The sequence below is a fragment of the Ctenopharyngodon idella genome, chromosome 20 (genome assembly GCF_019924925.1).
Source record: "Ctenopharyngodon idella isolate HZGC_01 chromosome 20, HZGC01, whole genome shotgun sequence".
Taxonomy (NCBI): domain Eukaryota; kingdom Metazoa; phylum Chordata; class Actinopteri; order Cypriniformes; family Xenocyprididae; genus Ctenopharyngodon; species Ctenopharyngodon idella.
Genome location: NC_067239.1, coordinates 8,575,917 through 8,594,210, shown reverse-complemented (window position 1 = coordinate 8,594,210; position 18,294 = coordinate 8,575,917). Strand labels below are relative to the sequence as shown.

The 18,294-nt window shown below is 34.5% G+C and overlaps 1 protein-coding gene across 1 annotated transcript in view; it reads left to right on the top strand.

The window, feature by feature from the left end:
• The first annotated feature begins 626 nt into the window (after positions 1-626).
• The window catches only part of ppp2r5a (protein phosphatase 2, regulatory subunit B', alpha isoform), a 31,608-nt gene continuing 13,940 nt past the window's right edge, over positions 627-18,294 (top strand). Inside the window, exons 1-4 of the mRNA XM_051875226.1 lie at positions 627-1,235; positions 12,256-12,452; positions 12,574-12,675; positions 13,893-13,985. Of these exons, the coding sequence (XP_051731186.1) occupies positions 1,079-1,235; positions 12,256-12,452; positions 12,574-12,675; positions 13,893-13,985 (549 nt within the window). The 5' untranslated portion in view covers positions 627-1,078. The remainder of the gene's footprint in view (positions 1,236-12,255; positions 12,453-12,573; positions 12,676-13,892; positions 13,986-18,294) is intronic.

The following is an 18,294-nucleotide window of genomic DNA, read 5'->3' as shown; positions in this document are numbered from 1 at the left end:
TCTATAATGCAGTGAGTTTCAAAATGATTTAAACACTTTTTACATTGTACTGTATACTATAGGCTTTTTTTTTACGTTTACATGATTTACAGGTTTGTCAGGAATGTGACTTGACCTGATAGTTCAACTTCTGTGTTTTGATCCTGCTTGTTCTTGTTTTGCTCGTTGTTGCCTGAGGTCTTCAGCATGATTTATCAAAACTGTTCTGCTTTTGGATTGAAGTTCATTTATTCAACTATAATCCATTACATTTTTCTTCTCCGCATTTTTGTATTTCAAGTTCATTTTGGGGTGAACCGTTCCTTTAACGGACTCGTTTGACTAGGCTACAAGTCTCACAAACACTTACTGTTATTTTGTAAGTTCTCGTTGAAGTGTTGTACTTATCTGCGCACGTTTTCTTGTATATTTATTCTTTTGAGTGGTTTAATGTTTGGACATTTGTTGTCTGTTTTCATGTGAGCTCAAGGATACAGAACCTCTTGACTATTTCCCGAAATACCATTAAACAAGTATTTGATTGGTCAGGGGGCGTGGTTTACTGTTTTCGCGAACGTTCATTGGATGAATATTCTGTCTCTCAAGCGCTACCACGGGGTTTTATTTTTACACCCCAGTGAGGCGCAACAGCAGCTGAATGAAGTTCAGCGGTTCTGAGGAATTTTACGCCCCGGCGGATTCACGTTAAACTCTTTCTTCGCTTCGGTAATACATGGAGCCTGTGCCAAGCGACTGGATAATCATGACTCGGTGTTTTGGCTGTATGTCGTCTTGAGTTTGTATTGTGTTACGTGGAGTAACAGGTTTATTTAGGCGCTCTTGTTTAAACATTTCAGCATGATAAAAACCTACTATTGACTACGTTTATACATTTACACGTCACCAAATTATCGCAGGATACCTGTGGATTTTTGGAGTACATGCAGCCTTCGTGATTGGCTTGGCAGTGCGTTTCATTAGATGGGGTCTCGTGAGTTTGATGTACAGCACAGTCAATGGGATGTCAGTCAGACTAGAAAACATTTAGGGCACATACAGACACTGTAAACGCAGCTCATTGGCTAGACCTGCTTTGGAAATGTCGGCGATATCTGCGTCCGAGAAAGTAGATGGATTCACGAGGAAATCGGTGAGGAAGGCTCAGAGACAGAGGATTTCTCAGGGCTCGTCTCAGTTTGCGGCCAACAGCAGCAGGCCTGCGGTTCCGGAGATCTCTGCGCTCCCGCAGCTCAAAGGTAAGAGGATAATGCGCTGTAAATAGACTCAGGCTCCGTATCAAACCCTAGTGAGCTGCCTACCTAGACAGCATTGTGATATCATGGGCGCCTAAGCTACTAAAACGCTTTAAAGTAATAAATACAACAAATAAACTATAATAAAACACACCTGAATGTTTTATGAATTTAATCAGGCTTTAAAGTTACCTATTTGTATCTCTGATAAGTCCCAAGTGAAGTATTTACAGCAGGCCCATAACTGTCTGTTGGAAGACTCATCGTGTGTGTTTGGGTGTAGACTGTAAACACTAATTGTGTCAACATTATATCTCAGAGCCTCTTCTTATCAAGGGAAGCATCTTTATTTCATGGTCCAACCTGTGTTTTCCCACATTTCCTGTCCTCTTTTTGTGCCTTTGGAAGTCACATGGTTGTCAGTTCTGTAAATCTGTCAATAGAGTGCAACATTGCCCGCCCACTTTTTCTGTGGCCTTGGTTCCAAAGTATTTATTTATTTATTTATTTATTTTCCATAGGGATTTGAAAAAGTCTTCATTAAAGAGTTATAAGCAATGAACCTAACCAAGTAGCTAAGGTGAATCACAACATTACAAACTTTAAGCGAACAAATATATTTGAAAATTGGACAAAAAAACAAAGGTACAAGACTGTGTATTTAACAGCTTTAATGAGGGAAAACTTCAGTCAGACTGTGTATTTAACAACTTTAATGAGGGAAAACTACAATCCCATGAAGCATTGTGAACGTCATAATCAAAATAAAAACTATTATAAATATAAAACTATTGAGATTACTTGATTACTACCCCTCAAATCTCGATTACGTCATTCAAAGTGCTTCATTTGAGTTATTTTTGTGTGATTTGTTTGTTTTGGTTTTCTGATTGGTGGATTTTTTTGCAGATTCATGGGTAATATAGTTTTTCACCAGGAATGTCACTGTTAAACATGATTTAAACAAAAAAAAAAAAACATGTTGAAAATAATGCAGGCTGCTGGCTTAAACAAAAGCATATACCATTGATTAACAAACTTGTTAAAAATCAATTCCCCTATGGACAATTAATTTAAAATATATATTTTTAATGTAATGTCTGTTTTGTCAGAGACTGTAGTTGAGTCGGTCATTCTAATGATGGCAAAGTTTTTATTCAGGGTCAATCATCTAAAAAAACAATGAAGAACATGCATATTTTACTTTTTATGCAAAGAGCACAAAGTTCTTTTCAATCAATTGGTTGAACCGGTTCACAAAACCTGTCTCAATGAATCATTCACCAGTCACAAGCAGTTCTCGGTTCAACAGCTAACTGACTCACTGATGAGAACTGGAGAGGATTTGTGAATGGCGGTGAAGTGACACAACTTTCATACTATCCATATTGATACTATAGAATGTAAATTCAAGTAAATTCAAATGTAGTACCTACTCAGACAGTATGCAATTTCGGATACACCATGATTTCTAATGAGCCAAAGAAAAAAGAAAAAACGAGGAGTGACCCGATAGTAAGAACACTCGTGACTGCAACAAACTGTCCAATAAAAAAATAATCTAGAAAACATGAAAATGCAATAAACTTATTTATTGAAGGGTTAGTTCACCCAAAAAATGAAAATTCTGTCATCATTTACTCACCCTTATGTCTTTCCAAACCCATAAGACTTTTGTTCATTTTCCAAACACAAATGAAGATATTTTTAATGAAATCTCAGAGATTTCTGTCCCTCCATTGACAGTCTATGCAACTACCACTTTGACGCTTCAAAAAGTTCATAAAGAGATCCTAAAATTAATCCATATGAATTGATTTAGTTGGTTTAGTCTAAATTTTCTGAAGAGACATGATCACTTTATATGATAAACAGATTGAACCGTACTTGCTTGACGCATGAAAAGAAACATCATTGTTCCTTGCAGAAGCTCAAACGTGCTGCGTAATACACAAGAATGAAAAATGAGCACTTGAAAGCAGGCGTCTATCCTCCCGCTATTAAAGCGCTTTCGAATTCAAATGCTTCCGTGTGTTGATCATTGTAGCCAATCACAGACATATCTGATGAGCGAGTCAACTCAAAGGCCAATCAGAGGTGTTTACGAATGCAATGCTCAAAGTGTCATGTTTTTAAAATTATAATTTTCACTTTTGAAAACACTAGTGCCTGATGAAAACCTGATGGTCAAAACATTGTACAAGCTATAATAAAGTTTTTTTGGAGCAGTTATACCAGTGTGCGGAGATATCCATTTTGTTTTTTGCCTACGTTTGCCTTTTTTTTTTGTCCTGCACCTTTGGCCTTGTTGGGTTTGTGGGATGTGCACACCTGTTTTGCATTTTTGATATATGTGAATAAAAGCCTAAATTAAATCTGTTCATCATATAAAGAGATTGTGTCTCTTCAGAAAATTTCGACTAAACCACTCAATTCATATGGATTAGTTTTACAATCTCTTTATGAACCTTTTGAAGCGTCAAAGTGGTAGTTGCGTAGACTGTCAATGGAGGGATAGAAATCTCTCAGATGAACGAAAGTTTTATAGGTTTGGAATGACATGAGGGTGAGTGAATGATGACAGAATTTAAATTTTTGGGTGAACTAATTCTTTAATGACATGAAAAAAAGCATAATAAGCAATATGTGCCTACATATTGGTTTATTGGAATGTTTTGAAAGAACATTCGCATTTAACTTTTAACGCATTTAAAGCAGAAATCGCATTTAACTTTTCTTTTTGAACTGATTCTTTAAAGCAAACGATAAGAAGAAATGAGTAAAAAATTCCATCCTTTCTATAGAGAGAGACACAGCTGTTTCTAAGCTGTTTCTGCATCACTTGTGCCACCAAATGGAAAGATGTTTCTAAACAGGTTTCCTAGACATTCAATTCAAACTCATACCACTGAGCCAAGTTTTCTGATTTTCTGATTGTGTTTCCTTTGTTGGCTAGGAATGCCTAGGCAAATGTTTGTTTTGTTTTGAGAATACATACTTCAGTGATATCTGATTTCTAATGTAGTAGGGATAAGGTATTTTGTGCAAGGTATTCCAAGGTTATAAAGAAGAACAAATAACTTTAAAGGGTTAGTTCACGCAAAAATGAAAATTCTGTCATTAATTACTCACCCTCATGTCGTTCCACACCCGAAAGACCTTCGTTCATCTTCGGAACACAAATTTAAGATATTTTTGATAAAATTCGATGGCTCAGTGAGGCCTGCATTGCCAGCAAGACAATTAACAATTTCAATGCCCAGAAAGCTACTAAAGACGTATTTAAAACAGTTCATGTGACTACAGTGGTTCAACCTTAATGTTATGAAGCGACGAGAATACTTTTTGTGCGCCAAAAAAAACAAATAACGACTTTATTCAATAATATCTAGTGATGGGCTATTTCAAAACACTGCTTCATGAAGCTTCACAGCTTAACGAATCTTTTGTTTCGAATCAGTGGTTCAGAGCGTGTATCAAACTGCCAAAGTCACGCCCTCCCCAGTGGTGAACCATTGAAATTTTAAAACACTTATGATATAACAAAGCCTCGTTTACTGAAATCACATGACTTTGGCAGTTTGATACACATTGATACAGTTGAATAAAGTCGTTATTTTGTTTTTTTTTTTTTGGTGCACAAAATGTATTCTCGAACCACTGTAGTCACGTGAACTGATTTAAATATGTCTTTAGTAGCTTTCTGGGAATTGAAAGTGTCAAAGTTATCAAAAATATCTTAATTTGTGTTCTGAAGATGAACGAAGGACTTACGGGTGTGGAACGACATGAGAGTGAGTAATTAATGACAGAATTTTCTTTTTTTTGGTGAAGTACCCTTTTAAAACATATTTAGTCAGAACATATTCAGTGTGTTTAATTTGTGATACCTGTTAAAAAAAATCTATTAAATGGTTAAATGCTTGAAGTTTTCCTATTGTTAACTGTTAATGTTAATGTAAATGTTACTTTCCAACATGCTTATTCCAGCTCCATTGTTGTGGCTGAATTTGCCCATTTCCTCTGGAAGTCAAAAAGAGCTCCTAATGAAAAATTAAAACCCAGCTTTGCTGATTGAGTGAATATTGCATTATAAATTAATGTTTTGCATAATGTCATTTTAGTCTCAGAAATGAACATCATCAGAATGTTTATATTTATTACTTATTGCATTACTTATATGTGTTACTTATTGTTTAATGTTAATGTTCTTCTAGTGACTCATGAAATGCCGCTACATTTCAATTCAATGTAAATATATGAAAGTTCCCATTTAAAATAAAATGCATTCCTTTTGGGATGCAACTTTGAATTTGAAATGAGATTTTCCTGATCACATTCCTATCTTGCTCTCTCTCAATACTATGCTATTATTCTTCACTTTGCTAAGATACAGTTGTCTGACATTATGACTCTCCAGGGATGGGCCATGTAGCCATGGCAACCACACGCCTGGGGTGTTGATGGGAACCTCAACAAATTCAATGACTCATCCTATGTGTGTTCTTGCATGTGTGCGTGAGGACAAATAAAAGTAAGGCAATCAATGAACACGTTTCTGATGTTCGCTCGATTTTATATGGTCACTTGGCACCATTTTGTGTTGAATACAGTGACTCTACGCAGAAGTCGTCTGGGAAAGACAGGGCCACTGGCATTCAGATCGGTTGCATAAGGTGTATTAATAGAGCAGCAGTGGGGTTGTGTTAGAACCCCTCCAGCTCTGAGTACAAGTGGATTCCACTGCTGTTCTCTCACTGTTAAATCCTCTCCGAGCGGAAAAAAAAAAAAAATATCATGAACCGAAATTTACAGAAGCCTGAAGCAGATAGACTGTGGCAGTAAGAAATAGAGTATAAAAAGAGCCACGAATAATTAAAAAAGAATAAACTTTTAGGTGACATTAAGAAAGGGACCTTTTTTTTTTTAGCCTGTATTGTTATTTTAGTGTTTATACACTGTATTTTATCTCCATTGGATTTACTTACAAAAAAACTACTGTGTCAGTACCATGGTTTAGTAATGGTATCATGGTACATTACCATTCAAAAGCTGGTGTCAGTTTTTTAAAGATGTTTTTGATAGAAGCCTCGCCAAGGCCAAGGCTGCATTTATGTGATTAAAATACAGTTAAAATCAGTAATATTGTGAAATATGTTTACAGTTTAATTATGGAGCATCATTACTCCAGTATCCAGTGTCACATGATCCTTCAGAAATCATTCTAATATGGTGATTTGCTGCTCAAAAACATTTCTTAATAATGTCAATGTTGACAACAGTTGTGTGTCTTCACATTTTTGTGGAAACTGATACATTTTTTTCAGGATTCTTTGATGAAAGTTCAAAACAACAGCATTTGTTTTATTTTATAACATTTTACTTTATTTGTAACAATTTAATAACCTTTTCTGTCACTTTTGATCAATTTAATGCATTCTTGCTGAATAAAAATATTAATAACTTTTAAACAGTAGTGTAAAAAAAAAAAAAAAACTATGATACTATAGTACTTATGTAGTGATATTTTGTGAACCTCATATGTCCTGTATTGGTAATTTTTACAATGCAAAATTAATATTATATAACTAATATTCTGATCATAGAGCCACGAATAACAGGGCTTACGAATTATTTATGCTGTTCACAGTCAAAGTTCAGGTCAACTAAATGTCCTTCTGGTATTTATAGTGCTGTTGATTTATTATTGGTGTACACAGTGTACCTTCCTTGTGTTTACTATATTACAGTCTATATTACAGTGGACAAGATTCCATAGTCCACATGAAAACAGGCCATTAAAACAAAAGATGAACTTAAAATTAAGTCCATAATCTGTGGCACTTTTTAAGGAAGCTATATTATTACTTCTTTACAAGGCTTTGCATGTGGTATAATGTGTTTGATGGACTGAGTGAATGGATGATAGTAAGTTTTAAAGGGGACCTATTATGCCCCTTTTTACAATAAAGGGGCAGTTGTGGCCTAATGGTTATAGAGTCGGACTTGTAACCTGAAGGTCTCGGGTTTGAGTCTCAGCACCATCAAGAAATGTAGGTGTGATTGAACAGCGCTCTCTTCCACTCTCATTACCCACAACTGAGGGTAAGGCCCTTGAACACGGCACCTAACCCCCAATCCCTCCCTGTGCGAAGCAGCAAAAATAGCTGCCCACTGCTCCAGGTGTGTGTTTGCGGTGTGTGTGTTCAATACTCACTGCTGTGCAAATTCCGAGTATGGGACACCATACTTGGCTACATGTCATGCCACTTTGCCTTAATAAAGGATTATTTCACTTTGAAATGAAAATTACCCCAAGATTTACTCACCCTCAAGCCATCCTAGGAGTATCTGACCTTCTTCTTTCTGATGAACACAACCGGAGATATATTAATAAGTATCCTGATGCGTCTAAGCTTTATAATGGCAGATAATCTTACACAAATGCATCGTTTCGCTTCAGAAGGCCTTTATTCACCCCCCGGAGCCGTGTGGAGTACGTTTTGCTTTGGATGGATGCACTTTCTTCAGTTTCATACTCGTTGGTCCCATTCACTGCCATTATAAAGCTTAGATGCGTCGGGATATTTATTAATATAACTCCGATTGTGTTCATCAGAAAAAAGAAGGTCAAATACACCTAGGATGACTTGAGGGTGAGTAAATTTTGGGATAATTTTCATTTCAAAGTGAACTAATCTTTTATTAAGTCTCAGGTGTCCCCAGAATGTGTCTGTGAAGTTTCAGGTCAAAATACCCCACAGATCATTTATTACACCATGTCGTAAATGCCCATTTCTGAGTCGAAGCAAAAACATGCTGTTTTCGTGCATGTATCTTTAAATGCAAATGAGCTGCTGCTCCCCGCCCCCCTATTCAACTTGTGTGTTGTTGGATATTCTGCCAAACACTAAACATCTGTTTGGTTTTGATTATCATCTCTTTTGCAGTCATGCTCACATGATATTGCAGTTCTTCATCACCATGAAAGTTATTATTTGAATGCGTTTTAAAGACATATCAGTTTAAATTTCTCATTTATGGTTTTCTGAGCGCACACATCCGAAGCACGAACATAGAAAGCTGGCTGCCAGATGGCATGTCGTGTGAGTATTAAACTAAGTTCTCTTTCATGTCTTATTGCGCTTAAACTGTCAAATACACACAAGGATATGTCAAAAACACACAAAGTTATCATAAATACAGTCGGTTATATCTGTGAACGTAAACGGCAGGAAAGTAATTGCATGTACTGTATATGCTGTTAATATGAATCAAACAACAAAAGAAAAATAGAAAATTACTCACTGCTCTTGATTAAATAACTCTAGTAGTTTTAATAAGAATACATTTCTTACTTGAATGCTGCTTTTAAATGCTCTGGCGAGGAGAGAAACATCGAGGACTGTGTACAGATCACTCAGGGGAGGAGCTAAGCTAATAGAGACGATTCTGTGCCAGTCGTGGGCAGGGGCCTGTTCCAATGTGACGTCACATTGGAGCACATTCCTGAACGGCTCATTTTTAGACAACTGCTGCATCCCAATTTGCTTACTTATACTATACCCTAAAAGTATGTACTGTTTTTGTGAAGAAAAAGTACATACTTTTGAGTGTGTAGCAGAAGTGTAGGCAAGCTTTGGGACATACTACTTATATACTTACTCTGTTATAATTGCGTCTTTAATGGACCGATCTGTTGTATAGTTATGTGCATCCAGTCATCTTTTAAACTGCCCTGTCAATCCTCTTGTCACAGATAAAATCCTCCACATTCAGTTTAATTTAATTTCCTACCGTTTCAGAGAGAAATACATTTAAAACTTAATGACCAAATGTATCTTTACAAAAGTTCCCAATGCTGTTGCAGATGAAATACAATGTGGATAACATTGAATCTTTCCATCAGGTTAGATACAGATTATTAATCACTCAAACCCCTTTATCTAAACCTCTCTACTTAACCATCGGACTTGCACATCCGCCATGTTTGTAGTTTTTTTTTTTTTTAAGTTTTTTTTTTTTTTTTCATTTGTGTTTGTAGTTCTAATCTAATCCTCGTTCAACACGCAATGGGTTGTGGGCAGTATTAGCCATTAAAGTGTGCACGGATCTGCACTTTGGATTCTAACCGGAAAAAGTGGACCATCCGGGTATCTTTGGAATACTCATTTCAACATACTACGATTTGGGACACACTAATTCTAATTTCGAATACTATTTAGGACAGATAGTATGCGAATTGGAATGCAGCAACTGTTTCAGATTTATGGGGAAAATAACAAACCGGGTAGATGGATTTTTACCACAATAGGGACACTGTGGACACAATTATGTTTTAAAACAATATAAAAGTAAATTTTGCATAATTTGTCCCCTCTAACCCTTAATAAAAGCTGCAGTAATGCAACCAGTTTTACAAGTGACCTCTTCATGTGTCACTAACCCAGCTGAGGTCACTGGTATTATAGTGTCTTATGTAAGATAAGATCCTTCGAAGTACTTCTTGGAACTTCGGTTGCCCAGGGGTTGCAGGCAATAGGATAGAGCAGGGGTGGGGAATGTTGATCCTGGAGGGCCATTGTCCTGCAGAGTTTAGCTCCAACCCTGAAAAAACACTCACCTGCCTGTAACTTTAGTAATCCTGAAGACCTTGATTAGCTTTAGGTGTGTTTAATTAGGGTTGGAGCTAAACTCTGCAGGACAATGGCCCTCCAGGATCAACGTTCCCCACCCCTGGGATAGAGCATCATATGAAACCAGTGAGGAATGAACATGGATTGGGGACCATAAAGGCATGATAAATATAGTCCATATGACTCATACACTATATTCTAAGAGTTTTGAAGCCATATGAAAAGTCATGATAAAATTATACATGTAACCTTTGATAATTTTAATGGACTCCTATAGGATGGATGAGAAGATTTGTTTTTCGTTTTTCTTTGCTGCACACATGGGATGCATGTGGGACTGTTTCTCTGTGTTTGATTTACTGTGTTGTTTCTCTACCGGAAGCATGCAGTGACATTATGTTTCCATCCACCTACTTTCATGCAAATGTTGGTATATCGCATTAAAAAATGCTGGATGGAAATGGCAAGATGCTCATAAGTTCTAGAAATGCACATAAAAAACGTATGAATTGAGGTGGAAATTTTTTTTATCTGATACTAAACTATGATGGAAACCCATTTACTGAATAAATCCCTTGATGCGCAACAAAAAAAAAAGTAATGCCCATTCAATATTCAACCTGTATATATGGGTCATTGACGAAATAATGTTTTTAAAAGTGTAAAAAACATAATGGAGATATAATTAATTGACAAAATTTGTCAAAAAAGTAATTCGGTTTAACCAAAATTTCGGTTTTACCGAATGACACATTTGGTTATACTGAATGATGATATTTTCAAAACAATGCTAACTGATATCTAGCTAGCTAGCTAGTTAGCTTGCTAGCTAGCAAGTAAAAGGACAAACATTTTAGATTTCCTACAAGTTTTTAAAATATTACAACATTTTCCATGTTTTATTGCGGTTGTACCGAATGATCTGATGTTTCGGGACATGCGTATGAGCAAGTGAAAACATGAATTTTTCAAATAGTTAAAAGAGAGTTAGTTACTTTGCTTCATGACCATGTTGTCCTTTGCCGGCGTCTTAATGATGTCACATCCTGTCACATGACAATGACCGTATGACTTGATCCAAAATGGTCCCTTTACAGTGCTCAGCGTAAATGAGTACACGCCCTTTGAAAAGTAACATTTTAAACAATATCTCAATGAACACAAAAACATATATATATTTGTTTCTCCAAACAACTAAAGATCTCCTGAACTAGCATTTGGCAGATATGTAAGCTTATATATAATATATACACAGCACTCTATGCTGGACATTTCTGCCCTAATTCATGTTGGATGGTGGTAGTATATTGACAATTATAACATTTATATGACATTTGTAATATTCTTAAATATTCATTTTCATCATTTTTATAATGTAAATTTATTTAATTTTTATAATTAAATAAAGGAAAGAAAAAATGATGCAAAAACCTCTGTTGGTGGAATAGTATTTTGTTTTTGTTTTTTTTGTTTTTTTGTTTTTTTTGTTTGTTTCTGAGCTCCCCAGCTGTGGAATGACCTCCCATCTTACTCTAGGGGAGTTCATCCTGATTACTGGAATTAGACACACTCCTAAGTGTAGATTACAACATTCAAGTCCACTCAAGCTTTCAGATAGCTCAGTGCATGCATACACTCAAATATAACTGGACTATAAGATATGCATGTGCTTTCTCTATAGCAACATTAACAATGTTTTAATAAGAATTTGATTTTAAGTTGATTTAAATGTCAAGTGTAAATGCTTTTAAAATGTCAATTAATCAGAAAAAAAAAATATTTAGTCTAGTTTAAAAATATATATAAATATTTAAATATGTTATGTTACCATGTTCCAGTAAGAACATCAGTTTAATCAGGCTTGTCTTCATTGAAATTATAGGGCAAAATCTTGAAGGAAGTGTCCAGATACTTTTGATCATTTATCATGTACTGTAAAGGCCAATTCACACTTCACCAACAGACACAGACCAATGTTGACAGTCACCAACAGCACATCACTTCACAGACATTCTAATTCTGATTCAGCATGTTCAATCGGCGAAAACAAGCTCTGATAGACGTTTGTCAGTGCGATGTGAATTGGCCTTAAAGCATAACATTTCTTTGATGTTTTTGTTGTTTTACTTGCATTTTTGTTTTGTTTGTTTTGTTTTGTTTTTTTGTTTTGCACATTTTGCTTTTTGTTTTTTTGTGGTTTGCTTTGTTTTGCTTGCTTTGCATTTTGTTTTCCTTTGCTGTTTTTTTTTTTTTTTTTTTTTTTTTCTCTCCATTTTAATTCGTCAAATCCATAGATCTCATTCTCATTTGTGTACAGTAATGTTGATTAGTGAATCGACAGTACAGGAGAATAAATACATAAATAAATGATTTCTTCATTGTTTCAGATGCATCCTCCACAGAGCAGCATGAGCTGTTCATGCAGAAATTACAGCAGTGCTGCGTAATATTCGACTTCTACGACACGGTGACTGACCTAAAGAGTAAAGAGACCAAACGGGCCACTCTCAGCGAACTCGTGGAATATGTGTCCACTAACAGAGGCGTTCTGGTGGAGCCTGTCTACCCTGAGATCACCACCATGGTCAGCATCCATGTGATGTCCACCAACCTTTAAAATTAATGTATTTGTTTTTAGCAAAAATAATCATATTTTCCTTGGTGATCTGTAGTCAAAGCAAAGTCCAAATTGTTTCTGTTTACAGGTTAGCACAAATATTTTCAGAACGCTTCCACCTAGTGATAACCCAGACTTTGACCCAGAAGAAGATGAACCCACTCTAGAAGCCGCCTGGCCTCACATGCAGGTTAGCTGTGGTCTGATGCTCTGATGCTTCATGGCTCATTTTTTGCATATTTACATGTAAATAATTATGAACTATTATATTTAATTTACCTCATAGACAACGTAGTGTGTAAATAAATTAAACACCTGCTTTTTTAAGGTTATAGAGAATATAGTTGTTGATGTAAATACATACACTAGTTCATCACATTACATACATTTTGTTTGTTTGTTTGTTTTTAAGCTATATGTTCTAGGGCTGGGCGATATGGCCAAAAAAATTATCATGATAAAATTTTTCATATCAGTCGATATTGATAATTATCACAATAAATGTCAAATATGTATTTCTTTCAAGTTTAAAGACAGATTTTTGCTCTTTAAAAATTGAAAGATGTAGGAACCAGACAGTTAATTGTGGTTTTAAACTACTCTTTATTGTCGGATCATGATAAACACTTGCTAAACAGGTGAACATTTCACAAATCTGAGGTAGAACATTTAAAAAAAAAAATTGAATTCTTTAGAATTTTTGTCTTTTTTTCCTTAAAGTAAATATCTTAATAGAAAATTTTATTTCTTAGTTTCTGTATGTGCTAACGGTTGATATTGTTTCAAGTCATAAAACAGGTTTGTTTTGCCTGACTTTGACACATATCTTCATCACAACTTGCAGTACAGGCTGCAATATTAATAATATTACATGTCTTGTCTCTTAGAAATGCACATTTGACAGTAGCTTGATTTAATAGTAGCAGTAGCTTGATTTATGTTCATTAACAAAAAAAGTAACATCTATAAGAATTGTAACAACCTAAATAGGGTAATAATTACAAAGTCTGGCAGATTGAGTTACGACTCTACTTTTATTAAAATTACCGTATCATACATTTAGATTGTGATAACCATAGGTAAAACCATGCAGAAAGCTCCTCACTACTATGGTAAAATGCTGTAGCTTAATAACAAAAAGTACTGTATAATTATATTATATATTATATATATCGGTTGATACCGATATGGTGGCCGATATATGGTGCATCACTAGTTCAAATGAGTAGCGCTGTTTCAGTCTGCTTTTGGCGCATAAACATTATATCGACATTTATCAAACTTTATCAAACAATTATATTACGATAATTATCGTTACCGTTTTATCGCCCAGCCCTAATATGTTCTAATATCTGTTTCTAAATGCTGGAAGCATTAAATTGTGTTTCTTTTTTTTTTTTTTTTCAGTTGGTGTACGAGTTTTTCCTTCGATTCCTAGAAAATCCAGACTTCCAACCAAGTACTGCCAAACGTTACATTGACCAGAAGTTTGTGCTACAGGTATATGTGCTTTATATTAACACATGAATTACAAATATAATACACAAATTTAAAAGTTCTTATTTTTTCTGGGCTTTTGCCATTTTTATCTAAAATGATAATAATAATTATAATAATAATAATAAAATATCTAAAAATTCTTAAAACAAGATCAATTTACCTGAAGCAATATTGCATAAAATACTAAGACTTGAATATATATTTTATGCAATATTGCTTCAGGTAAATTGATCTTGTTTTAAGAATTTGTAGATATTTTATTATTATTATTATAATTATTATTATCATTTTAGATAAAAATGGCAAAAGCCCAGAAAAAATAAGAACTTTTAAATTCTCTTAAAGGGGTTATAAGAATTAATAAGAATAATAATTTAATAATAAAATAAGAATTTTCACTTTTTTCATTGCCAATGTGTAAACAGCTTGTAACAAAACTTAAAAAACGAGAACATCCCTGACTTCCTAGGTTGTCTATGAAGGCCTATAAACTGATTTTTATGTGAAGGACTTGATACGGTTTCGCCACGAATGTCCAAAGGATGTGACGTTTACGGGCGCTCCTGAGAGCCTCTTTTCTGTTCTATGGCACATGAAACAAAAGCTTATACAATGTTCAGGATAAAAGAGCCATTCATGTACTGTAATATCAATGTATCATGCAAAGAAAAGGGATTCATTCAAACTTTGGTCTCACATAGCCAAATCTTTATAGTCTATATTCTCAAACATACTTTATATTCAAACTATCATAACTTTGCTATCATAAACTATCATAACTATCATAAATTTTAATTACTTCATCTGTTGACATAATGGCCGTGAATTGCAGAACTTAACAGTTAACAGTATATCCTTGCGAAGGTATTTCCAACTTCTATTTATTTCTAAGAACGAAAAAGAAGTTTGTTGTGAGTATATTGGTGCACTGAATCACGTTCAGTCTTTTGCACATTAGGTGGATGAGAACCAGCATGAGCAATAATTTGCTGGCTGCAGTTCACTTAACGGCCACCGGTGTCGTTAATAACAAGGGTTTCTGAATTTACATTACTAAATTAAATGTATCCTGTTTTGAGGATTTTTAGGAACAGGAGAAAAAAAATATAAAGAAAATGCTTTTTCTAGAAGACCACATAATATATTTAATTTCTCAGTCTGACTTTTACAAATGAAGTGGAAAATATTTTGAAATATGAAATGATATGCTTGGGAGACAGGCCTGGCCTCGTCCTCTCTTGGATCTGTCTCAGTCAATCCCTGTCCCTGCATAAACCGCTGGGTCATCAGCTGTCCATATCGACCCTGTCATTCCCCCTGAGCGCGCTGAATGCTCTGGAATGTAGATTTAGTGTGGAAGGTGGTAAATGCAAGTTTCCATGATGTGAGCGTTTCCTGGGCTGCTTTAAATAGCGCCCTGTTTACGCCACAGGAAGGAAAGAGGCAGCACTGCAGTCCAGGCTGGGATGGAGAACATAATGACAGGGGGTTAAACAGACAGCAGACACAAGACAAAAAAAAATTCCATTTGGAGATGCTGTTGTGCAGAAATTATACATTTAAGCTTAAAGATAAAAAGTCAAAATGAAGCTGCATTTACTACCCATTGTGGTGTATTTGTGAACGGGAAATTCAACAGATTAAAAATGTATGATGGAACCCTATTGTATTTTTTATATTTATTAGTTATATAGCTTGTTGTAAAGTGATTATAACTGATATTATTTTCTTTTTATGAAAGATTACAAAGACAAGGAAAAATGACACACACATACTAGCGTTCAAAATTTTGGGGTCTGTAAGATTTTTTAAATGTTTTTCAAAGAAGTCTTTTATACGGAGCCCAGCAAGACATGCAAGAAAAAAAATTCAATTGTGTGCACGATTTACTATTTTGGTCCCTCGATTTACTAAAACGTGCGCACGATTTACTATTTTGTTCCCTTGATTTATAAATCATGCGCACGTTTTAGTAAATTGAGGGAACAAATTAGTAAATTGTGCACACGATTTAGCCTACTATTTTTTTCCTGCATGTCATGTCTGGGGCTCTGTACTTTTATGCTCACTAAAGTTGCATTTATTTGATCAAAAATACAGTAAATATTGTGAAAAATTATTACAATTAATATTTCTGTTTTAAAATATTTCAAAATGTGATTTATTCCTGAATTTTCAGCATCATTACTCCTGTCTTCAGTGTTACATGATCCTTCAGAAATCATTCTAATATGCTGAATTTGTGCTCAAGAAACATTTCTCATTATTATTAATGTTGAAAATGGTTGTGCTGCTTAATATTTTTTTTCAATATTATTTGATGAATTGAAAGTTTTTTTTTTTTTTTTTTTTTTTTAAAAAGCATGTATTTGAAATTAAAAAAAATATATATTTTTTTGTAACAAGCTAAAATGATAATAATTATAATATAATTTGCAATCGAAAGTGCTTTAGTTTATGGTCAGCTGGTCTTTTATTCCAGCTTATTTATAGTGTTCTATTGAAATACGCCCTGCATGTGAAGGATGAGCATTTCTAATTCTGTTTGAATCTTGATTTAGAGTTACTAATGTTTTAGACATCATTAATGTCCTCATAAATGTGATTGAGGTTGGACCCATTTACTAATAATGTCATGTTGCATAAAGGCTGTTTTAAAATACATCACTCATGGCAGGGATTCATTGTCTCGGGGCTAAAGGTAGCGTTACATAACACATTCCTGTACAGACAGTATAATGTGACATAACAGTTGACGCTGCCAGATCCAAACCATTCTATGAAACAGTCCATTAAGAGTTTCAAATGGGAACAAACTGCTTTGAATGGCATTAAAGAATGTATTGGGTTTTTTTTTTTGTTTTTTGTTTTTTAGTATTTTAAAAATGAAAAAATTATTTAAAAAAATTGTAATGATAACATTATTAATGTGCATTGCATTCATTCATTTTTTTTATTTTTTTTTATTTTGAAAGCAGAAAACTTAGAAAATGGCAACAACATAAAAAAAATAATTTGACTCAATTTTCATTTTTACGTTCAGGGTAGAAAATGGATGAACAGCTTGAATATTCGATTTCTAAATGCCCCTTTTAGCTGATTGGTCAATTAAAGATCAAACCGTGCCGTCATCACTTCTTACTCAATTCCATGCAACAGAATAATGTGTTGCATCCCAGTTCTCCTACTTATACTATGCCCTAAAAGTACTGTTTTTGTGAAGAAATAGTACATACTTTTGAGTGTTTAGCAGAAGAGTAGGTGAGCTTTGACACATACTACTGCTCTGTCGCTTTGTCTTTCATGTGGAGAACTCTCTTCATGTGTCTGATGTATTTAAATAGTTAATGAACAAATGTATCTTTAAAAAAGTTCAAAATGCTGTTGCAGATGAAATACAGTGTGCATAACACTGAATAAATATCTTTTCGTAAGGTTAGATACTGATTATTACACACTCAAACCCCTTTGTCTAAACCTCTCTGCTTCACCATTGGTCTTGCGCATCTGCCATTTTTGCGGGGTTTTTTTTTTTTAACACTTTTTATTTGTGTTTGTAGTTCTAATTGAATCCTTGTTCAATGTGCAATGGGTTGTGGGCAAAATTAGCCACACTGTAAACCCTAATTCTCAAAATAATTAATTGGTTTGAGTTGGGTCAATTTAAATTAAACAAATTAGTTCAATCAAATTAACTTTTATGAGTGCTTAGAACTTTCTTTCTTTTTTCTTTTTTTTTTGAGTTCACAAAAATGACACATTTTAAGTAATCTGAATTGTTTCATTGTTTTAAGTTTAATGAACTTGTTTCTTTTAATTTAGGGTACGTTTACATAGCAATGATATGCCTGAAACTGAGAAGTTTTTCCTTTGAGTTTTCCGCGTACAAACAACACCATTGTCAAAACAATCCCCATTCACACAAAGGTTTTCAAAACCTTGCACTTTGAAACCCGTTTTCAAAAGTTTGCATTTTCAGGCACCCAAAATGCTGTTGTCATGTAAATTAACAGCCAGAACGCATAAAAAGTTTTACGTTTTTAGTTGAAAACGGTGTCGAACACCTTAGACAAACTTAAATTTAACTGAAACTGGGCTGGGATTTCTATTTCCCAGCTTGCTTTGCCATGGCACTCGAAAGGGAAAGTAAATGTTAAAATTAAGTGTTATGTAATGTTTTTGTGCAAGATTAATGTTAAGTGGGAGATTTAGTAGTGTTTATTGTTTTGCTATGCTAATTTAGACTGTCATGTTTTTTGGGGAGTTACCACCATAGTGACAAGTGGAGCATGAATTTTTTTTGAGAACA